The sequence below is a fragment of the Atractosteus spatula genome, chromosome 14, assembly GCF_055471065.1.
Source record: "Atractosteus spatula isolate fAtrSpa1 chromosome 14, fAtrSpa1.hap1, whole genome shotgun sequence".
NCBI lineage: Eukaryota > Metazoa > Chordata > Actinopteri > Semionotiformes > Lepisosteidae > Atractosteus > Atractosteus spatula.
The window spans coordinates 6,282,759-6,307,702 of record NC_142719.1 but is presented as its reverse complement, the minus strand read 5'-3'; the positions used below and the strand labels follow the sequence as shown (position 1 = coordinate 6,307,702).

Here is a 24,944-nt window from a genome sequence, read left to right as displayed (position 1 = left end):
AGAGTTTATTTGAGGCCAGTAAGAAGTTTAGCTGCTCTGCGGTAATAGAGAGGGACTTCAAGAAGAAATTTAGTAGCTCAAAAAGGATCTTAGGCTTTTTTTTACTCCCCGCACTGTAAATAAAAACACACCTTCTTTTGACCCATTAGGCTGGGTGTTTTGTGTGTCTGTTGGCCTAGATCCTCCTATTTTTAAGGATTCCTTTACAACACGCCCAATGGGTTGCCACAGCGTGCACATGTGTCTGCACTCCATTCAAAGCATGAAAAGACACTTGAAAACACAGGGCGGACAGACAATTCTCTTAGCACAGATTACTGTACTGGATCTGGCCTGCCCATTTGCAGGTGCTTTTGGATTCATCCTTACCCGAATCGGTGCTCATCGTAAGCACCTCACAGTCAGAGGGAGGTGAAAGGCCAGTGTGGATGTTTGGGGCGCTTACCTTTGACGATGAGCTCTGCAAAGTTGGAGACCCCTGAGCCGCGGGAGGACTGCGTAACGCAACGGTACAGGTCCTGTCCGCCCCGCTGGACCATGTCCAGCTGGAAGGAGGCCAGGAAGCGTCGGTGACTGAGGTGCTTCACCGAGGAGGCCGGAGTCACGTCCCCATTGTGCCGCTATTGGAGAAACGCAAGGGAGTCAGACACCCAGCTCAGCACCACTTACCCCATCACCCTCTCAACAAGAACGACTGGCTACCCAGGCAGAGAACAGAGTTCAGGATCAATATCAACCCGAGTAGCACAGCTCTTTGTAATCCAACCTTGTCAAGACCTGAAATTTGAAGAGGGTGAAATCTTCACATTCACTTCAAACAGAAGGGAGCCCTGAAGCACATGTGCCATTTTCATCATCTGTCATGTTACAAATTAATGATCTGGAATTTTGTTTTTATTAACGACAAATATTAGTAATTCATTTTTCTAAAAAATTCTTTATGCAGAATTACACATGGTTCAGGATGCATTCTGTGTGCAAGGTGATCTATCATACATTTCTTTCCAAGACTACTGACAGTTCAGTACAGTATATCCCTTTTCACATTCAGCATAGCTGGTACCCATAATTTAGAGCAGTTAAACCACCTCTTAGAGTTGCCTAATGATTCGGAAGAATGCTGAATACACTTTCTTTAAATGATAATCTAAAAAAACTATAACTATGGTTTTGCAAGTTATTTATACTAATGAACAACAGTTTCCAGACACATCTTTATTAAGAGCAAAATGTGTTTATCGAAGATTTGTCTGATTTACTGTTATCGACAGAATCTTCCAGAATGAACCTCTATGATCATTGCATCCCATTCTTATCATCTTTATGTATTGCCTTGTTCACACTGCATGGCATTTCCACTGGCGGCATTTCTGAAACAGATGAACGTACATCAGTATAGTAGGGATTCCTTAGACTATTTGCAATGTCTAGTGCCTGCCTGTTCCATCTTAAAATTCTACCTAATGGCACTTATGTATTCCAATTCAAACTTAAACTAGGATCCAAAAGCATTTTACAATATAACCACTACTAAACGACAAACTGTACATTGAAATGATGGTTCTAGAGCAGGAAACCCACTTTGAACCCAATTAATGCGAGGTCTTTTAAGGAGGATAAATTTGGTTTCTTTCATGTTTGACTGTGATACTATGGCTAAGAATCTTGTTTTAAAGTTTCGAGACCTTCATTGTCCACAGTGTGGACAGGATCTCAAACCAATACAGTATGTGATTCACAAGGGACATACTGCAACACATTGCCCTCTGCCTTCATATTGGATCATTAGTTGGAATTTCTAATCTAATCTAAGTGAAACCCCTTCTTAGATCAATCTGATTTTCTTGTATCCTTCTCATTTTAGTGCCTGCCAGTTCCAGCCCTGATTAGCATTAAATGAATGTGAAAATCATTGACCTCAATATTATCTTTTTGCTTAATTAAACAACTTTAAGAAATGGAAATACAGAAACATCACAATGTTTTCATTAGCTATTAAAATCAACACCAAGAAACTTTGAAAACAATTAGCAGGAGTGCATAATTCAGAATATAAACAGGATCCAAGAGGAATCTGGAAAAAGGATAATTAAATAACATAAAACCAGGGGCTAACAGAAGGCAGAATTGAAGACCACAGAAAAAAGTATTTGTCTGATGATAAATCAATCAGAAACGATCAATGAAAAAAAGCAACCCAGTTATATCTGCGGTCAAGAAACAAATTCATTAGCCATAAATCAAACCAATATAAGAGATGTTCAATAATTAATGTAATTTATTAAAAAGTGTGGAGATTTTAACCTCATAGTAAAACATTGTTAAATTATCTAACCCATCGTCAGAATGCCAATCCATTGTCAGAGATATTCCTGTAATCCTGGAAGCAGAGGGCATATAGTAAAATGGATCTACACCCTGGAAATCCTCACAGGACACAAATACAGAGACAATTCGGACACACCAATTTGACTGAAATCTGAAGAATGTGTTTTAAAATTATGTATTTAATGTAATTCTTGTTAATAAGAAAAATATTGTCAGATCATGGCTTTATTTAACATGGCAGATCGTGGCAGAATCAACATCTGCCTAGCACCACCCAGTTGCAAAAGGCCAGGAAGAGAAACACTCCTCCAAGCAGACTATTATAAAACTACAGGACTATGCTGCTAGATTTGGACTAGGGTTATCTCCATGAAGTGATACACTTCCTCCGTCTATCACAGCTAACATCCTTATTCCAGCCAGAAAATAGTTTATGAGCCCAAACTTTTTATTTTCATATTGATCCCTAATTAGTCAGTTAAGGGAAGCAAGCTCATAACACCTGTTGGCCTGATCTGGAATTCAACCAAGATGCTGACAGGAGGAGAATATGAGAATAATGAACTGATGAAATAAAGAATTAACTCTGTTCTTACAGGGGTGAGTGATGAGCAAGGTCAAGTGAGGCTGAGCCAACTCCTCCAGTGCTCTGTCACCTCTACCTGTGCAGTCTAAATAGCCCAGAGAAAATCAGGCAATGTTCAGCTATACAGTACATGACTTAACATACTGTATAACAAACACGTAACTCAAAAGTCACAACTACCGAGCACCTTTACTTTACAGGCTCCTCAGGTTCTGGGTTTCTGTACAGATGGACATTATAATGTACCCCTTCCAGGAATTCAGTTTTAGACTAAATATGTTTTTTGAAAGCAAGGTTATCATCATAGTAACATACCCCCACAATCTAATTAGCTTTCTAGCTTGATATGCACAGAGGTTGAACAATGAAAAGCTCAAATGGGATAGTGGAGGGAAAATGGAGGCTTGGAAACTCTCTCTTTTTATTCTCTTTATGTATTTCATCCTGCAGTAAAAAGCAAAGCAGAAAGGGCAGTTCTTTCAGAGTGATGAAAAGTAGCCTTTTTAATTTACAAAGGGGAAATTTACATACAAAAGCCGTCCTCTTTGGAAAAACACACGCGTATTGAACAAGGAAAGAGCCAACACGTATTTTGAACAAGGCAGAACCTTCATGGGTTATGTTCAGAGTTCTTGCTGTTGCATTACTGTGATCTCATTTTTGTAAAAAAACTCTTTACTAGTCACGAAAAGACTGAACACTTTGCTAGAATAATGTGTTCGGCTTAAAGCCTCGACAGGATATGAGCCACTGTTTCCCACAAATACAGCCTTAGACACCATGTGAAATAAAACCAACCCAAGATTTTGCAAGGCACCATGGGGGCTGCCATTCTGCAGCACCGCTGTTGTTGCTAACTCACAGAGTCAAACCAGACTTAAGTAGGATTTATGTAGATTTAAACATGCCTTTTAAATCTACTTAAAGGAAGATTTTCAGAATATATTTCTTTACAGCCAGACATCCTACAGTGCAGAATTATTATTCTGAGCAAAACCATCATTTGCAGTGTATACTGTAGAGTAACTCCTGTACTGTACATCATAGACAACAGAATCAGCTCTTTCTAGATTAATGAAAAAAGTGCATCACTGAACTATGTAAAAAATAGCAATGTAATCATGCACACCTAGGTACACCTACAGTAGATTTTTTCTGTATCAATTTCAGCATGTAACATTTATTTCATTATTAGGATGGCTTTTATTCTACACAGAAGCACAGTTTTAATGAGTACTTAGTGCTGGAACAGAGACAGCCTGCTTTACTCTGCTCCATACTTACCTCCAGCAGGAACCTCTCAGTCTCTGACGCCCGCCCTGATGCCACACACTGGAAGGTGGCATTTTGACCAGCATTAACCTCCACATCACCCAGTCGAGAGAAGTGGGGGGCTTTATCTGGAGAGGGGAGAGAAGGAGAACAGAGGTTACTGACACAGCACAATAGGAACTTACATTCAAGCACTGTACTGAAGTAATGAGTATTCAGCTCAGGTGATGGACCATTGAATTTGAAAACCTTCTGCGAACCTTTTTACTGTAAATACAAAATAACTTTACCGTTACAATTAATAATTACACCCTAATATTTTCGGTCTAAAATACACACACTAAGTTTATTAATGATGCAGAACATAAACCCCTACAATTTACAAAATACAGTGATATACATACAACATAGATTATGCTTTCCGATCTGAAAGGCAGTGTGCTGCGTGCAAGCTTGTTTTCTCTTCAATTCTCTGAGGGAATCTGTCTGAACACTCAGTCCAGCTCACAGTTAATAGTGCACCGTTTGGAATCGGAAACTGAAATTGACTAAAAAAAAAGAGGCCTAAACAGTGAATGCAGGCTATTTACTGTCAACTTATTTACAAAAGTAATGTGACTCCATCAGAGGCTTTTGAATGTGCAGCTCATTGCAGAGAATGGGGAAAAAGATGAAAAAGTGAATATACAGTATTCCACCGCAATGGTAAAAGTAATAGCGGTGAAGAATTGTCACAGTGTTGTTCTTTATGCGCTGGAAAAAACACTCTCTTTTGAGGCTTTCTCAAAAATTAATCTCAAATTAGCTCCAATCTCCGACGTCCTTCCATTCACTCCACTAATTCTGAGGCTTGAGCCCTCCACATGATCTTCTGTGTGTGTGATCTCCTGACTTATTAATTCCTTTAGCTCTAATGGGCTTTAGGAGATGGTTATCTTACTTTTACTGCAGATTTTTATAACATTGCTTTAGGTGTCATATTTGTAGGTGTAACAATTTTTGACACTGGAATTCAAATATATTTGTAAAGCAAACAAGTATACAAGTAACACAATGATAAACTTTCCTTGAAGAAGAAGGTGTGATGTGATGTGATGAGAGGTGCACATCAGATCGATGAATTAATTAAAGTGTCCACCCACCCCTCATCTAACTGCATTATCTGTCGTGTTTGTGGGGGAGCCGGAGTCTGTCCCCAGAGGCACTTTTACCAGAATCCAATTAACCTACCTGTCTGAGTTTGGGCTGTGGGAGGAAACAGGAGCACCAGGAGGAAACCCACACGAACCCACACACACAAGGAGAAACATACAAACTCCACACAGACAGCACCTCAGGAATTGAACCCACAGCCCCAGTGCTGTGAGGCAGTAATGCTAACCACTGCTCCACCATGCTGCCCAATTTTATGTGACCTTTTAATGTTTTCCTCATAATAGGCCTCAGCAGTGTGGATTAGTTAAAAGGTTCTGGACTTTGTAGGAGTCAAAGTCCCAGGTGGGACAATACTATTGACTCCTTCAGCAAGTTGATTTACTCATACAGCAAAACCGGTCTAACTTTATAGGTCATCTTTGTCAATTATTATTAGTTGCTCACTATTGATTTAAAAGGTTAAATAAAAGTTTGATTTAAAATGTACATTGTAAGAATTTCACTTCTTGCTGTTTTAATTTTACTTCCTAGCTTATTCAAAATGCACACAAAAACAAAGACAAGCATATGTAAATTATTATTTTGCCTATCAACACCGATACATGCAAAGGGAAAACAAATTACATTGCACCATCTCCTTGCAATAGTGTATTGTGAATTTGCTTTCCCAAGATACTTCTTCAAACATGGATTTGAGAGATATCCTCACTCTGTTTATTCTGGGCTGTATTCTAGCATGGCAAACTGCAATCACAGAGGAACACGTAAGAAAGGAATAAAAGAAAGAAAGAATCAGACAGAAAAATGCAAATCTCAGATTCTCTTTTAATATCTCATGAGAAGCCTTCCAGCATATTGCAGAATTTCCTAAGCAGGGTGTCCAGTCTTTTAATTATGGAAAATGGGATCCCTAACCTTTTAGAACACAATAGCAGGTTTGTTATGCTTTAATGCTATAATTAGTGATAACAGAATCTAGTCCACATTGCCAAATACTGTCGCAAGACAGAAATACAATAACCTGCAATGGAAGCTAAACTGAAAATGAAAAGAGACAGCCAGTTTTGCCTGCAGGTTCTGCGCCTGCTGCTAATTTCTGGCTAGGGAACTGGCAATTTGTTGGTCTTATTTCAGCAAACAGACAGGAGGGATGCTACTCTCATGAAATCTACAGATTTCAGCTTTTCCTATGGACACAATCCCACTAAGGGACCCCTGGTTAATTTATAATTCATACGTCTTTACAAGTGCAGAGACAAAAAAATATGGAACAAAAGGTCTGCCTTTGACGATCGACTTATTTAAATATGTCAGATTTTGTCCTGAGGCTTATATAATATGATAAATATTTTATTTTACTCGAATGCTTGCTTGAAATAAAAACGTGGGCTCAGGAGAGCACAATAGAAATGTCATGCATATTTCCTCAGCAAAGCTGTGTAGCTTGAATTTAAAGCAGGAGATGATTTCATTTTTTTTTCTGTGGGCCAAATGGTAATTTCAACACCCTGGAACACTGCCACTCAACACAGTTCATCCAGGTCCATCTACTGACTCACTGTGTCCTAATGAGATTCTTAATTATTTAATGGAAACAGCGGGGTTCAAAAGACAGCATCTGCAATGCACAGGCAATTCAGAAAACTATCAACCCTGTACCAGGCACAGGCTACTATGGAGTGAAGATCAGAAACATTTGTCTCTGCCCATATCAGGTGACTAAAGGAGGTTCAACCAGTGTGAATAAAAAGAGTCACTATACATGTAGGTACCCTCACATAATTGTACCATGATAACAGCTGATAAAATAATACTATAAGCAAAAGGAACCCACAGTGAAAAAGGAAAAAAACAAACCAGGGGACCTAATTAAGTGCATGCTACAAGTGCAATAAAACCATGAAAAAACTTAAATTATCTTTATGATTTCTAATTGACATTTACAAGACAAGTTTTAAAGTGCATTTAAAACAGAGATCATGAAGCACTTCTTGACATAAAGGGTTTTGGCACAAGCTGCCCAGCCATGTAGTTAGAACTGATTAGCTTTTTTTAATCAAATTGGTGGTTTATCCTTGGATCACTTATCCACTAAAATCAAACGTGTTTGACAGGCTAAGGGGCTCATCACATTTGTAAAATATTATTGTGTTAAATTTTCATAAGACATTTCACTGAAGGACAAGGTCAGTCCTATGTAGATGTTAAAATGAAACAGAGCAAAATTGCTTATATTGCTCAGTCTTGTTAATGGCACAGTATGAGCATGCAAAAGTTGCAAAAATCCCACACAGCTTTCCCTTCATTCAGGTAGGCACTGGCAGGTTATGCATTTACCTCAGAGTTCTGATCTATCAACTTTGTCTAGGAATGTTTAGGATATACAGCTGGTACAATGTAGTCTTGCTCTTCAGAAAAATCTGAGTTAATTAGGGTGACTGAGTATGCAAAATTAATCCCAATAAGCACAGATGATCAGACTTTACAGTATATAACCATGGTTTCACAGGAAGAGCTGGAGGGGTGCCCAAGTGCTCTTTTTAAAATAGAATAATGGCTCAGCCACAATAGCACTTAGGTGCAAAAGTGGTGGTTAACTTGGACAGTGCTCCCCACAAACCAACAAAATAATTATATATAGTGCAAAAAAAATTAACAAAATAGAACAAAAAATACACAAACCCTTCCTCCAAGAGCTATAAACCAAGAATCCAGACTCACTTGGGACCTATCAACTACCTCTCCCCCAGACTAACGGAGGAACCTCCTAAATAGGCACAGTATAGCCCTGCCCCCTCGGACCGTACCATTCTCACATTAAAATTAAACTTATCATCTCATTATCATATCATTAAACTTACAATTTTAAACATATAATTTATACTTTTAACAATAGACTATACAGAATGTAAAAATAAAACAAAGAATCATGAACAAAATATGTTACTCATTTTAACGGTATCTGTGCAAAATGGTACTTCCTATTCTGGAAGATGTGCGCATGCACCACTCAGCGTTGACACCATAAAGCCCAGCTGAGAAGAGGGGCTGGGTTTGGACCTATGAGGCCACCATACCCGGAAGTCAGGCTGCCCAGGAAGCACAGTGACCACAACATGGAAGAAAGGTAGGCAGATAAACAGTGCGCTCTCTCACACAACTGAGTACAAATAAACAGAAAACATAACGTTATCCGTGAGAGTTTGTCTGATTTTCTACGAATAACCGGAAGTGATTTCGAGGTGAAATGTGGTCATGTTCTTGCTTGTATAGAATAGGAAACTGCAAGCCGAGTCCCGATGTGTGCACCCTCGCGAGCTAGCTAGATAGCTGACAGGAAAATGGATCCGTGAACGCGTGTCATTTAAGTGGGATAACGTGTGTGAGGTACTGTGCTGTCCGCGGACGGTGACGGAGATCCCTCTATCATACATGGGGAACAGGCCACACTTCATTACCATATCAGAAGAAGAAATTGCCAAGCTAGTTCCTAGATAGCAATTCACTGTGATCTTTCAACAATCTAGAACCAAAAAGTTAAAGCAGATTAAGTTCACCTGATACGACCTAACCTTTTATAGTGTTCTTATCCATTTCTTCTGAAGAACTGTTTGTTGAAGCAGCACTAATTTCACCTGAAGCCAATCTAAAAAGTAACTTTGCTGGCTAAATTTAAAGTTAGTATAACTAAACAAGCAGTGTCTTTAAGATTATGGCTTTGGAAATGTAGCATCTGTATTTTCTTTTAATGTTTTCTTTTCTTATTGCATATTCTGCTATGTGCTCTACTAGTTTGTGTTCTCTTTTAAAATTCTCATGTGCCGTGATAAACTCCTTCTGCCAGTCAATTTCTAACAGGATTTCTCTACCTTAATGGGAGGACATCACTGTGTCCACCACTGCAAAACCGCAGCACAACTGCACACAAGAAAGAAGCACAGAAGGGCAGATTTACGCTTCCTCGATATTTCTTGGAAAGAAGCCCCAAGAAGCCTTTTTAGAGATCAATTTTCTTGGAATTGATCATTAACAATGAAAATGACCTTCTAATCAGGATGAACAATCATGAATCACACACTGATGCTTATAATATGAACATGTAATGTGTTAGAATGAGATATTTGAATAGAAGCTGCTTCAGTGTAAAGGGTTAACATGTTATCATTCCACTCATGAGCCCTGTGGGTTTTGACACCGCAGACAATCTTTTCAGCAGGAAATTTATCTGCTGTTCTCTCATTCCTTCTTGAAAGGTCACAGCACATACTTACAGCAGGGGTAGTTCAGCAATAAGATATCATCCATCCCAATGTAGCCCCGGCGCTCCTTTGAGATGGTCGCTTCAAACAGGACCTATGTAAACAGTGGACATAAAAAGAAGAAATTCAGAGCCAAAGAACAACAGAATAGGAATCGAGATGCAGCCCCTGTGACCACAGAGACAACGTAGTTGGCATTTCAGATATGCTGCCTCAATCAGAGGTCTGCATCAGACACAAGTTCCAAACCCAACCATCCAATGATTATCAGAAAACCACTTATTCCTGGCAAGGATCTCAACATCAAGGGGCTTTTCCGAACGAACGGGGCGCAATGCGGAATTGCACCCTGGACGAGACGGAAGTCTGTCTAGTGAACACGTCTTTGGAAGTGGGGGGCAAACTGAAGAGAACCCATGGAAAATAGAAAGAGAACTTATAAACACATCTACACACAGTAGTTCCTAATGAAGCAAGATCTCTGAGGCAGCGGCACTGAGACGTGCCACCCAGACACCAAATCCTATTTCAAATGCAGTTCAAATCCATGACCTAAGCACTCCCCAGACTCCAGTCTGAACTCGTCTCTAACTGCACTTTCATGTTGTCTCACAAGGTGAGAGACCTTTTCAAATGAAAAAAACCTAAATAGCAGGCATTGACCTGATTTCTAGTATTGTATATAGTTCTTTGTAGTCAAACCCCCTTAATTTAACATTGTTTCCATGCTATTTTTTAATCCTCTGATTACTTAATTCAGTTATTCAGTTCCATTCCATCTTAATTCAGTATATCAGAATATACTGCTGTGTGACTATAATCCTGGTGGGATGAACATGGGATGTACCTTTCACAAGATTACCGTGTAGACATTTCATTAAATTGCTTCCATTTTTAAAAATGTTTTTTGATCAAGCAAGATGAGAGCAAATTATGAACCTTTAACCTTCTTCACCTAAAGTTTATCATTTGGGGCTAGATAAGCATTAACAAAAGGAAAGCTGCAGGTGGTATCTTCAAATAGAGATTTTAACTATTTTAATTTTTTTAAATATCACTAACACAATCCAAGAAGAATATTTTCAGTTAAGATCAGTGTGTATCTTTTTAAGAATGAACAGCTTGTATATGATGTCAAAATGCAATATAAAAGAATTTCTTGCTAAAGAGAGAGTAAGTCTGAATTAATTACATAAGTAATGTGAATTTTCCTGTACTATGAACTTGAGTGGATTTCTACAATTGCATTTTGTTAAACTGCTACCCTTAAATAAACCTAACTATGGGCAGTGTAGTTCTGGCCTTGTAACACTATCCTGCAGCTAATTCTATCAGGAAGGGAAGGCAAGCAGACTCCTCAGTAAAGTGTAAAAGTCATTTGGAAGCCATACTAGAATTTTGTCAGCACGGCTTGGGATAAAGAAAACACTTCCTGGAATTATAAATGATGGAAAACGAAACGGTAATGCATAAATACCTGTATAAATAAATAACTACAGGAATTTATCTGGCAAGACATGGCTAATTTATTCCAGTTTCCGTAACATTTTCCAGTCTGTAAAGTTAATGTGCTGGCGCAGTCGTGTAAACGTCTTATTGCCTCAGGCAGAAAGGATCCAGCTCTACACTACAGATGGCTTGTTTCACTATTTACCACAAAGGAGAAAACAGGCAACACCTTACACTGCTGACAATATATCAGCCTATAACTGCACTCCAAGAATCCTCATGACACCAGGCCCGTGATGATCGACACAGTTTCTTTTTCTTTTGCAAATGTATTTTTACTTTAATGGGTAGCCATTAGAGTCATCCCACTGATTCGCTTTGCAATACATCACAGGCTGACACGCGTGCGATCGATTGGCTTGAGGTTTACTGGAGGGAGCTTACTGCAAGGCTCTTTGAGATCAGGTTTGCCATAGAGAGGCAGTCTGTAAAATTAACACCCACATGAACACTGACTGTCAGGGCACCCCGGATTCTTCTTGTTGACGAGGCTTTTTACCATCGCATCCTGTGAACAACTGATGGGTTTTTAAAGTACCAGCAAACACATTGCAGTCTAGCCCTGCCACCCTTAATTCCTTAAGTGTAAAGGACTGTCTGCTATTTACCATGCACTGTGATCCTATTCTACATTATCCAAATGTGTGATGTTTTTGATTTTTAAAAGTTTGAGAAAATGGATCTACTAAATTCCAGGTTAAGTAAAACTGGAAATGAGCCACAAGGTAGCTCTCCATTTTAGTTCTAGAATTGATTTGCTCTGTGTAATTAGCTGATACTGTATGTGGTGAGAGTACAGGTGCACTATGGTTGCCGTCGCCAGTGGTGGTGGTGGAGGGGAGTCCCGTTATCTGTAAAGCGTTTTGAGAGGAGTGCCCAGAAAAGCACATAAATGTAAGGATTTATTATTAAAGCTCTCCCCACTGAGAATGGATGCATTATGAACATTTTGGAGGCATTTACATAAGCAGGGATAATTGGAGTCAAATGAGAAACAAATGTTTGGAAACTGCCGTGTTTTAAATGGGAGATGTCCTCTGATTCTACATAAAAAACAGTGACTGTATGAACCAAGATGTGCCTTCATTTTTTTTCAGAGTTTGACATTTCAGTCAAAAATGTTTTCTGTTAATTAAGAATGGTCCAACAGGGTGGTAAAGGCTAATAAACAAAAGTCAGGGAATTAACAACTTCTTCAGCAACTAATACATTTTTAAGGAATGAAAGGCTAGCCATGAGATTTTCAAGGTTAATTAAAGAACTTCTGTTTTCAAAGCATATTTATTATGCACAATTAACTCCTGCACGCAGAAATGTGTGGCATACCCAAATGTATTTTTTGTGCAGTCTACTGTAACATCTGTCTCTCTGTGCAACAGGACCAGCAGATAATGCCATAAGGGAGAATGACCTTTTTGTCTGGAACATCCGATTATCCTTAAATGATGAAACAAGACACAAGAGGACAGCAATGGCACACACTAATGTCTTTATAGAAGAAGGATCCTCCAGAAGCTGTTCTATACCCAAGTCACATATGTTACAATGAAATCTCAGGTGAAACCATTAACAGTACTCTGCATCCACTATAAATAAAAGCATTCATCCAAATGCTACAATTTTACTTTCGTATAAGCAGTCTCCAATTTTAATGTGCATGGTAATATTGTATTAACAAAATCTGTTAGAAGCATTTCCAGTACCTACCACAGTCCTTTTGGCTTTGGCATACTAAAACCAGCAAATATACATCTCTCATTTCCTGCTCATAATACAGCAGACATTAGCAAACGAGCAGCAAAGGAAAAATAACATATTAATCTGGCTCAAATGTATTTAATCATTACTTTAATGTTTGCCGAGAACATCACAACTGGGACAGATAGGCACAGACAACATAAATATAAAGATGTAACATGTATTTCTTGGTCTATAAATATTTTAATTGATTGGGGTTAAACTACAAAAGCAATTGATTTTCTTCTAATTTGGCTTTTTCTCAGTTGGTTTCGTGTTTGTATTTCCTGTGTTAGGTCATCAGTTCTGTTTTTAGTTGTTCATTTCTTGTTGACTGTTGAAGCTTCGTTGAGTAAGAAAAAAAGCTGATGGCCTTTAATGCAACCATGTTTTTTTATTTTTAAACTTTATTTGAAGAGGGTAGCCTTCAAGATGATTGAAAAAGAAATTGCAGGTAAAAAAAGAAAATTGCAGAGAAGCAATAAAGGCTTGAATTTAAGTGTATTTTTGTTCTGATGGCTGGGACCACAGAATGAGAGATTAATAGTATGTTTTCATGTAGGGGGGAGGGTTTGGCTATTATAGCTACAGGTTGTAAAACAAAAACAGCTAAAGCAGTAAAATAGAGCTCTGTTTAATAAAAAAAACATTTCAAGGTTCTAGAGAAGGACACAATTTCCCTTTGATAATTCTATATGCAGAATGTGTACTTTTAAACTAAATACTTTGTAATGTTTTGTATTTTGTGGACAGGAGGCAACAACAGATCAAAGAAATTTGTGATTGATGACTGCAATTAAAACTAAATTAGAGAGCAGCCCAAACATTTGTAAACCTGTTTTGTTCTGAAAACGTAATGATTTAGTTAAAAATCCAAACACACCAGAAAATCCTAATGGCAGACTCTGGACCCACTGTAAACGTTTAATGCCTGAGACCTGCATTTACTATTTTGTAATGGCATAAAAATACGATAATGGGGCTTTAAACGTTCTCAGATTTTATGATAAGTGCTGTGAGTCTAAGTGATGGTCGGCCAGCTTGTAGAAAACCCAGTTCAATCTTGATGGAAGCTCTAGTCAGGCCAAGCCAGCTGGCTGAAAAGGTTTCTCATTAAAAGACTGCAGACAAGAGTCAATTTCAATTTGTCCAGATAATGAAACACTTGGAAAGAGGTTTTGTAGTTGGAGAACAGAGAGGATTGGACCTGTCCCCAGGAGAGCTGGCATAATTCAGGCCCCCCTTTTTTCTCCCCCCTGCTCCAATCAGCTACACTCAACAGCCAACAATGCAATAATCAATACTCTGACAGGCCGATTATAGGTCTGACAGATGTGCGTCAGTTAATGAAAAGCCATCTCTGCAAGTGGATATCAACGGCAGGAGGGGATACTAGGATATGGCTCCATTTCAACATCTAAAATGGTCTTCTTTAGAGCTTCTTTTAGAAGCCATGTTTTGTACAGAGGTCCTCAGAGAGACACTCCTCAGAGAAGCAAGCCAATGGATTATTGACACAAGGGACTAGTGATGTAAGATGGGTAATGCAAGGCTTCTCAACCTGACAAAAATATCAGACTACAAATAAAAGCGTTTCAGGCATCCTCAGATCTCACCTATTGCCACATGCATATTCTTCTCCTGTTCCACTTAATAAGAGTACACCCCATTCCAGCTGAGAATGCAGACATGGATAATAAGGTTTATTTTCTCACAGTCCAAAGCCTTTTTAGTTTCTGTTTCCATCTTTGTTATTAAGACACAGCTTGCAAAACACTATACACACACCTGAGTACGGCGTTTATACAGAATACCAGATTTCCCGGTACAGATTCTGTAATGAGCCTCCTACACTATCAGGCTGAGCCTTTTTAGTCCTGAACAGAGAAGACTGGGAGACCTGATCCAAGCATTCAAAATCCTTAAAAGCACTGACAAAGTCAACCAAGTGGACTTCTACAGATTCCACTGAATTATGAATCGGAGGGGACGAACTGAGACCCTTGGGTCAATCAGCTGTGAACTAACAAATGTGCTGGAGAAATTAAAAGGTTAGGAATGAGAGGAGGCCATTTTTATGTTCTTATGGGCCAGGAAAGGCTCTTATCTTTCAGACCAATAACCAAAAAACCAAGTATTCACACACTCATACTTTATCAGTGTTATGAATTACTTCAGAAATCAAGAGGTTTTTTTATAAAGGTTTCTGTTTTTTTATAATTTGGTTATATAATTAAGTTAATGAATGGCTTTTAATCTTACTGCAATGCTACCAGAGGCCCATATGAGCAGGGAAAGATGGGCCGTACAGCTGCACCTGCCTGGCACTTGCCTTTCTGTAGCTAAACTACAGCTCATCTCCAGCGAGGCATTCACAGACCTGGTGATTTCCATTAGCCCTCTAGCTGGAAAAGAAGCCGAGTTATTGACACTGCCAAAAAATTTTTAAGTCACATGTATAAACAGTAGAAAATTAATTCACAAAGATATAACTAACCCTTAATCCCGTCTCCAGCCACTTCAGCATTCCACGTGAGACACGTTTGCTTTAAAGACGTGACAAAGGAATGAATTGGAAAGAAGGAGCACAGTCTTGCATTTGTGGCTAGTCTTTTCATAGCCCGATAACATCTTTAATATTTGATAAGCGTCTCCCTATCTCTGACACCTACACCAATCACACATGGCTCAGCATTGTAGCACAAGACAGAGAGTGGAGACTTCAAGCAAAATGTCTGAAGTTCAAGGTGAACTCTGACTTCACTTTCTTTTCCCCTCTGTGATACAATAAGCCGTGGAAAGATGGCAGGCGAGGTTAGTGCTAAAAACAACACAGGAGGCACAGGTATGTGGAACTAACGAAGAACACCCCGTTTGCTGTTTCCTCTGTGCATGATGCAGGAGAAACTTTCACATTTGTAGGGGGAAAATTTGATTTACACAAAACATGAGCAAAGAAATTCCACACAAAAGACATTAAATATTTATGCTTAAGAGTAAAAACCTCCCGGGTTAACCAATAAGCTGTGATATGTGTGTGGCAGCTAACCCTCCAATTGTCTCAGTTCTCAGAAAATTAAATTACATCCACAAATTCCTATAAGGTAGATATCTAAAACAAACAATATTTTAATATTAATATTCAAACTGTATTTTAAATCATTTCAGACCAACAGGTTTTTTTGGCTTCCACTAATACAGAAGTGCCCAAGAAGTGATTTTAAACTCAAGTTGCTCCTTTCTGAGACTTGATTGAAAATGAATAAGCCATGTAAGACATATGCTCAATAATACTTGAATCCAATTGAGCTAAATGAGCCTGCCAGCAGGTAACTATAATTAAAGAACAATGTTAGTCTCACAAATGATATTATATGAAATAATATATTTTTAATTATTATTGGGAAAATTACTTATGCATGTACAGTGCTTGTTTGTGCATGCTTGTTAATTAAAAAATGCTTGCTTTGTGCACTGAAAATGTTGAACAATAAAGTCCTATTGACTTACTTCACTTACTGTATGTCTATACTATATTATATATGTCATATATATCACTATATGTAGACATTTTCTAACCTACAGAAATCAATGTGCTTTTATCCTGTTAAATTGTGTTTTTGAAACACTGAATTGTAAAGTCCTTGTTTATAACTATTATTGGTTATAAGTGAAAAAATAACACTGTAAAGCTACTGTATATGCAAATGTAATGTTACAGGCGTAAATATAGGTACTCTCTATCTGTTACTAGTTTGTTTTCAAATATATTCAGTGTGATAGATATTGTTTGTTAAGTTTTGTATTTACTTAACAGTTTACAGAACAGTTTACAGAACACTAATTAATTCCAGAAAGTGATGATTATTTCATAGTCGCAGAGCTTTCTCAAACTGCAAACCTTCCGGTCCTGTGCAATACTTCAGTGCAAAATTAATTGTTAATTGTTAATCTTAATCTGCTTATTATCAATGAGAGAAGCAAGAAACTGATCACTCCTGCAAGATCTGCAGTACTGAGAAAGGCCTGAATTAGCCAATGTACAGTAGCAATGTCAGGTACGTGGACGCCTACCTTTATTTATACATGTGATTATAGTTATACTTGTGTATTACTAAGAATTACGATGGATAGATAATTTGGAGCCAGGTCAGAGGATGCCCTTTTATTTCAAAGTGAAAATCAGGCAGGCGAAGATCTCAGTTTCTCTTTGGCATTTGGCCACTTTCTCTCCCATATCACTTCCAAAACCACAAGCTGTCAGAGCGTCTGGATCTGCAAGTTTGCAGCAACAAAAAATATATTTAAAAACACACGAAGTGTTGTCACCTCTCTTTGTTTGTAAGAGCCTGCAGTGAATACTGTGAGAACCATATGGATATGAATTGTGTAAAGCAAAAACATGATTGCAAATTTCAGTTTTTCCTGCCAGCATAATGCTATTTATTACGTTTTGTGACATTACTGGGTAGCTGTTTAGATATAGCTGCCAAAAAGGTCCTGTTTATCTGTTGTGTGTGTCTGGGCTGCTTCCAAAGCCTTTTTGATGGTTTTCACTATAGTTGTAGCTGCAGCACATTATGAGGCAGAACAGCCTATCATTCACTATTGATTTCTGCTGAAAGAGTGAATCTAAGATTTACAGGATAAGCCACCTTAGGAAAGTGGGTTTCCGTCATTTTCTGGGTCCACATTGTGGAATACATTAGCCAGGAATACATCAGCCAAGAATGGAGCAGCCCTGAAATAAGGAATCCGGGAATCATACTAGAATTGGCCCAGGTTCAGAGAGGCCTTGGAGAGCATCAGCTTCTTGAGAACAATTAAAATAGCATAAAAAGCTTGAATGTGCAAAACAATATTTTCCATTACAATTGGAACGCTTACATCTATTTACTGACACAAATATATAAATTGATCATAGGTGACCATGTAACACAGTGTTAACAGATATTGCAGAGGTCAAAGGTTTTCAGAAAGAACTGCATTTTATTACATTTTATTAGATTATTTCCAAAAGATTCACAAGAACAGGAACCTAAAACTGGACGGTAAAGCCTTGCTATTTCGAGGAGGGAGTAGTAAAAAAAGTATGAAAAATCCATTCGTTCTGAGAAATACCCTTCTCACCACTGAAAATCTCAACAGAAGACCTCCCATAATGGTAGAACAGAAACTCGGAATGGCCCAGACTAATATGGCTGTCAATATAATATAAAAACACTATTTTGTACACGTAAATATAGTTTGATAGTGATTTGAATATCTGTACACTGCAGTGTCAGAATCAAGGCCCTCACATGTACAGTACAGTAGAAATACAGAACACTGAGACTTCCTACCTCTAGTCTAGCATTTCCACACTTGTATCTCCCATAGCTCTTCTGAACCTTGTTGCTTATAGATTGTTTCTGCTATGCTGCAATGATACTATGAAACTGACACGGTAGCACTTTTAACGTCATTGTAAAATCATTAAACTAAATCACTTTAATTGTTTGTCCTAACTCTGAAAGAAAGGCAGTGATGGCATTGTGCTTATCGGGGGGAGTCAACACGCAGAACGATTGCATCGATCGAGGCAGTGTCTAATCTCATTACCTGGCTTCTGATTTATTGAAATGGGCCCTGTGTGGAATAAGGTTATGAAAGCCAACCTCAAGAGCACTTTGCACGAGTCAGCCGAAATTGAGGTCAATTGAACGCATGCCAGCTTCTCTTAGTTACAGATATTTATTCTTCATTAATGTTTCGGAAAGCAAACACGGTCTGGGGTGTGAAAATGAATTCATGCAATGCGAAATGCTATTAGAAGGAAAGGAAGTTATACTTAATTGATTTGCAAGTTCATATTCAAGATACATTTCATAGTAATGACCACTGTGTGTAGTGCTCATTTTGATATGGTAACCCAGAACTCTCTCAGGAATAAGTTTCTTTTGTAAAAAAGGATGCAATGTAAATAAATATGGAAAGGCAAATATAAAGCTAAACAAATGTATAACTAAAAGGAAGTAATCCTTAAAAACAACATTAAAACCATCTATTAACAGTCATTTTCAGTCTTAAGTTTTGTAACTTTTCTAAGGGAAAAGCTAAAGTTGTAGCTCATGGAGACTTCATTAAAGACTCCAGAGACACATTTCCCTGTTCTACAGACACTAAACAATCTGGTGTATCTACCTGCTGGCAGTGGTACTGATCTAGAGGTTAGGAAAAGGTGCGAAACTGTCACTCAGACTACCTCTGATCTGTCACCTTTGACCCCAAAGCTTCAGCATCTTCTCATTTGGACTGGTTTGACTTTGATTAGAGAGCATTGAGGTGCTTCTGTCTACTTCCCCCACTTGTAGGCTGCAACACAGAAAAAATACTTGCACTGGCAAAAAAAGACAGAGACAACCCTAGCTGTGCTGTGTCACATATGTATGGTTGTGTGCATTTAAATCAAGTGTCAGTACAACAGGGAAACAAAAATACTGAAAAAGAATATCACATGCTCATTTTCTATTTACATAAAGCTGTATGTTTACACGCATAGGTATTTTATTACAGCTTGGAAGTAATTAAGTATGAGAATTAAAAGCACTGTAGATACTTGCTACTCATTTCAACAGCTTTTAATTGGCAGTAGTGAGAATAAGAAATTGAGTTTATGGATGACTCCTCTGACACACACCCAAACGTATGATGGAACACAACCTGAGGCCCAGACAGAAAAAGCAACAGGCATCCTCGATCAATAACCTCAGCCCAGCTCTTTCAATAATGAAATGAACTATGATGGAGACATTGCAAAGCAAAATGCTGTCAAGCCGTGAAGAATGGAAAATCTATATGGATGGATATTGTTGGGAGAAATATGAACTCTGTCCTCACAAAGTCCAACCCCTTCAGCACTGACCTAGCCCACATTGTACGGGAATCAATTGTAATTAAACGAAGCACAGGGCATAATTAACGACCAGGTCACCCTGCAGTGGCCTGCAAATGTCACTGGTTTTGCATTTGAAAAAAGCTGCAGTGAGCCAGGAGAGTCTCCTACAACTACACTTCAATGCAGAATGCAGCAGAAGGTATAGAATGTTTCAATAAACATTTTAAGCATAAACTTTTCAAGAAAAGCGCATTGCCTGTTTTCAGCACTTATTGCCAATAGCCCTACACTCTGACACAAAGCAACCGAAAACACTGTAGCCCTGCACTCCAGCCATAAGACAAAGAAACCCACCAAAGTTCTGACAATGAAGCTTCTGTACCTGAAATCGAGCTACTGACATACTGTATTCCAACAATCTAATAACGAGCTGATTAGTAGCCTAGCACTCTAACCTGGAGCTACTGGAATACACTATAGCCCAACCCTATGACATGAGATAGAGAAACACACAACATCTCTACAGTGCAGTCCATCATTTTAACTGCTGAGCTACTTATTACTGCTTTACCACTGTGAGCGGCAGAAGCTACTGTAAGACTGGAAGTCCTTACACTTGCCGATGATTGTTTCAAGTCAAAGGTGTCCAAGACTGTCAGCTGTATGGTTTGAGAAGCACACTGTGACTGATAGTAGTAATGACTGGTCCTGCTTTCCGAATGAACAGTAAAGGTTGTCTTACCTGGTACTCATTGGGCCAGAAAGTGCTCACTGCCAGCTCCACCTGGTGCCATTGCCTCCCATGGGATCCCGACACGTTCCAAACGGGGCTGCCCAGAGGCCCAGTATTGACCCGCACATATGCCTTCAGGTCCCCTGGACTGTGCCCATCCCTGCTGTAAAGGAAGTAGCTGAACTGGACACAGTGCGTGTCATTCTCACTCAGCGTCTGCAGCAGGAGGTGGGCACGCTGCCCCTCAGCATGCTCGGAAGAGTTCACCATCATATAAGACCCTGCAAACAGAAACCAAAACATAAGGGTCAAGTAAAAGCCGAAGCCAGTCAAATAGCTACTTAGGCCAGTGTGGTGTAGAAACAGACAAGGACAAAAATTAGACAATAGACATTATAATACAGCCAAGACAGGACCTTAAAGTGCAGGTGCTAATTTGAGCTGTTTAAGATGCGGACTGCTTGGGGGAAGAAACTGTTTGTGAATCTGTTTGTCAGTGTTCTGATACTGCGATACCTCCTACCAGAACCCAGGGGTGAAAACAGATCGTGGCCAGGGTTAATTGGGTCCCGAAGTATAGCTTCAAGAATGGCTTAATCAGTACAAACAAAACAAACAGGCGCCTATCCAAGAAGTCTTCAGAGGTAGCAGTGTTTTCTTTCTGTAAATTACAGAGAGGGTGAGTATAATGAGCAGTCAATACTCCTTAAACCTTCCTTGTCAAAAAACACAATAGGCAAATGGTTCACTGAGATTGAGAATCGTCACGTACATTGAAGGAAAAACAGCTCAGTTCTGTATGTTTGATTGTGTCATTTTGTTTTTGTCTGGGTGTTGGTCTTTGTGGAGTCAAATGTGAAAGGTCTTTGTCTACAGTCTAAATATCTGAAGACTTTTCCAGTTGGCATATTTCAGCCCTGGCTTATGAAAACATCTTTAGCAGACTTAGTAAGAGTACTATGTGGTTTAGATGTTCATTTTCAAAGCTTAGATGCAGAATTGGGGGAACATTAATGTAGAGAAGTTCAAAAGAGAAGTAGCATGTTCTGCATTCCAAATTTATCGGCATAGCTTAACTAAGCAAATCAGGCCAAAGGATCCACCCAGCTGAAAACTAGGAAAAATATTAAAGCAAACTTTCATCTTAACAGGCTCAAAAGAAAGTACAAATATTTTTTCTAACTCTGGATGTAAATAACAACAACAATAGAATAATAATAATAATAATAATAATAATAATAATAATTATTATTATTATTATTATTAGCACAATTGTGTTTTTTAGTAGTATAACTAATAGTTACACAGGACATTAAATGCCAAAAATCTGCAATTTTTAACTCAGGGTGTCAGGTAATCCAGGGTCCAGTGTTAACAGTTGGTAGGTGCAAATCACAGGGATGAATCGGAGATCTTACAATGGCTATCTGAGGTAATGAATTCTAATCAAACAATGTAAGGGGTCTTAGTGCGGTCCTAATGTTGAGTTTTTACAAAAGGTATATACTGTACTGCACGCAAGTCAGAAATGTTGGACTTGAAACATTAATGTGTATGTTCCTCTTTTCTAATTTATTCTGTCTGATAATCTAAAATGAATCAAAACTTTGGAAAGGACTGTTGGAAATGAGATGTGGTCATTGCTGATGGTGACAGAGAGGTCATTTTATTGTTGGATACATTTAATTGTGAAGGCTCAATAATCTTCCTATTTTTCCTTTCTTAAGATGACCAAGGGCATTCCGAGGTCCACGCTGTCCACACACAAAAGGATGTAGAAATCTAGAATCTGTGCAGATGGGATGACCTGCCCCCGTAGGTCCCCCTGCATTAATCATTGAGACAATAACAGTAGCAGAGAGGGTGGTTAAACCGGAGAGGAGAGGCAGAGGTGGGAATTAATTACAGCACTGAAACGCGAGCTCAGCCCAAAATCTAAACAACCTCCATAGGACAGCGTGCCCTCATCTCCATATGGAGCTCACTTGTACCCACGCCTCCCGTTACAGAAGAGTGGAGCACGAGGAGGTTAAGTATCTGTACACACAATGAGTAAGTGGCAGAGTCCAGAGTTTGAACTTTCAAATAGCAAGGTCTTTTCCACTAGGATTATAAAATGCATATTAAAAAGGGCATCCGGTACATTTCCGTGTGTTAATTCCTGGTTTGGATCCCTACTGTAACACTGCTTTTGCGACAATGTTTTTAATGTGACTTATGAAAGCATTGCAAGCTACTGTGGAGCAGAGTTCACTTGCTGTAGCAGATAGCTTTGAGCATGAACACTAACCTTACAGTGGTCAGACAACACTGCGGCGAAGCACTGAGCCAGATGAAAGCAGAAATGTATTTCTTGCTGCGTCCAGCGCACCTCAGGGATGAGTGCTGTACCAGCTGAACCTTTGCTCTCCAGCACTTTGAGATCACTGGCTGGGATGAATCCAGCTGCATAAGCACAGATTGCTGCTGCAGCTGTTGCTATGCATCATTTGATCTCCAACTATGTTTCAATGTAAAACGTGGATCATGCACTTTAGATTTATTTGTTGATACCTTTGTTTTGCTGAACAAAGTCAGCCTGTGATGGGAATATTATATACTGTATACAGTAGCTGTCTATAGAGGAAGTAATGAGATTGCACCAAAAGCAACATGAAAAAAACTGTACTAATCCATGTTTTTTTTTCTAAATTTTCTAAAATTGCCAATAATGTTTTTTTTTGTATTACATCTGGTATCATGATGAAATAAAATGAAGCTCTTAAAAACAATGCCTCCATCACACACGTAATTCACTCATGAACACTAGGAACAAAGTGAGCTGCTCAGGTTGAACACCTTCCTCTTGTTTGTAACCTTTCTTATGTTCTTATTTGGATACACAGGATAAAGTGTGAAGTGGAGAATGTCTTTGTCCAATGTACTGTATCACTGTAATCACTTCCTCCTTCAACTCACATGAAACATTTAATGAGCAAGCTTTAATACACTTGCAGTAACAGCCCAAAAATATATTTTTATATATACTGTATATAGCATTCATATACATTGTATCGGGGCAATGTACTAATTTATCCCAATTTAGAATGGCTTAAAGTTAAAAATTTGTCTTTCGAGGAATGTCTCCTGTATAGGTGAGAAGGAGGGCTTGAGAACGTGCTCCTTCTTAACTTTCACATACAAGAACATCTTTTGACATGATTTTTTACAGATTGAGCCATTCAGGAGGCCCCATGTCTGGGATTGAAGCCTGGAACAGGAACTTTAGTGCATTCTGATTGAAAACTGCAGAACATAAAGTAGTGTACTGTGTTCAGTGTTTTTGTAGCATATTAGGGAAATACTATCCGTTTGGATAATTGGTCTTTGCTCTTCCAGTTCCTTCCACTAACTGTCTTAACACTAGTTTTAATGAATTACCTGTGCTGCAGAGATGATATCACACAACTGTAACAACCTCAAAATGCATGGGGCAGATGTTTAAGGTGAAAAGAAAAAAAAGAAGTAGCCAACTTTACACTCATTAGATGTTTCTTATTGATGTGAAATACCTGCCAGGCGGTATCTCTGCCTGTACCCTTTATTTATAGCTCCAGGTGAAGCATTCAGAAACACTGTGATTTTAATCATATCAGCCTGGCTCTTCGATGTTGTGAAGCATCAGATTCTGGAAAGGCAGGGAGAAGAGGGAAGCTGATAGCCAGAGCAGTGTACTCATTTGACTTTGTACAGGGCTCAGTGCAAAGAGATCAGAGCTGGCAGAACAGGTGCTGCCAAGAACTTTAAGAGCATTTTGTCTGAACATGAAACGAGACCCTGCTGGAAAATGAGAAGGATGCTACCTCTTTGATATTTGCAGTTTTTCTATTAAAAAAGCAGAACAACAAAGAAAAAAGTAATCTGCTAAGCTTCACTGCTGCAGATGTCAGTGGCTTTGATGAAATAAATAACAAGTCAGGTCACCGAATCCCTCCAGTCCCAAATGTGAAAATACACAGAACTTTCACTGAAAACATTTACGCTGGATTTTTAATTTAGCAAACATATACATCTTCTGTATGTATGATGCAAACTTTCAACTGGGGAGTAAGGCAGCAATAAATGCTCAACTAGTACATTGTTTCTTTTTCTGTCTTTTATTAATTTATTTTGCATTTAATAAATTCTTACTGCTTTCTAATGGGATTCTGAGCTGTAGTCACAAGCCCTCTGAAGTTAACAACAATAAAAAATATTAACATTAAACTGCTTGCCATATACAAGATATAATATAAGTAATGCTGACCTTCTGATTGTTTGAGGCTAGAGACACAGGTGTTTTATTGAAACTCAAAGCCACAAAGTTCCTTATTGATCTCAATGTTCCTAAGACAATGATAATTTGTACCATTTCTTTCTAAAATCACTCAGGAGGATGTGCCTGATCCTCAGCAAAGAATAGTTCTGGATGCTTTCGTGAAAAACGTTCCTAATTAGCACGTCTGATTG

At 38.6% G+C, this 24,944-nt stretch overlaps 1 protein-coding gene and 1 long non-coding RNA gene across 3 annotated transcripts in view; one reads left to right on the top strand and one right to left on the bottom strand.

The window, feature by feature from the left end:
• Positions 1-24,944, bottom strand: part of ptprub (protein tyrosine phosphatase receptor type Ub) — a 219,493-nt gene that overhangs the window by 82,942 nt on the left and 111,607 nt on the right. For both annotated transcript variants that reach the window (XM_088932703.1, XM_088932704.1), the window contains exons 3-6: positions 20,466-20,737; positions 9,613-9,694; positions 4,199-4,314; positions 446-620 (exon numbers count right to left, since the gene is read on the bottom strand). In XM_088932703.1, coding sequence (XP_088788829.1) covers positions 446-620; positions 4,199-4,314; positions 9,613-9,694; positions 20,466-20,737 — 645 coding nt within the window. The remainder of the gene's footprint in view (positions 1-445; positions 621-4,198; positions 4,315-9,612; positions 9,695-20,465; positions 20,738-24,944) is intronic.
• Positions 12,591-13,670, top strand: LOC148820499 (uncharacterized). Its single transcript, XR_016094131.1, has 2 exons — positions 12,591-12,666; positions 13,600-13,670. It is a non-coding gene; the product is annotated as an uncharacterized LOC148820499 (long non-coding RNA).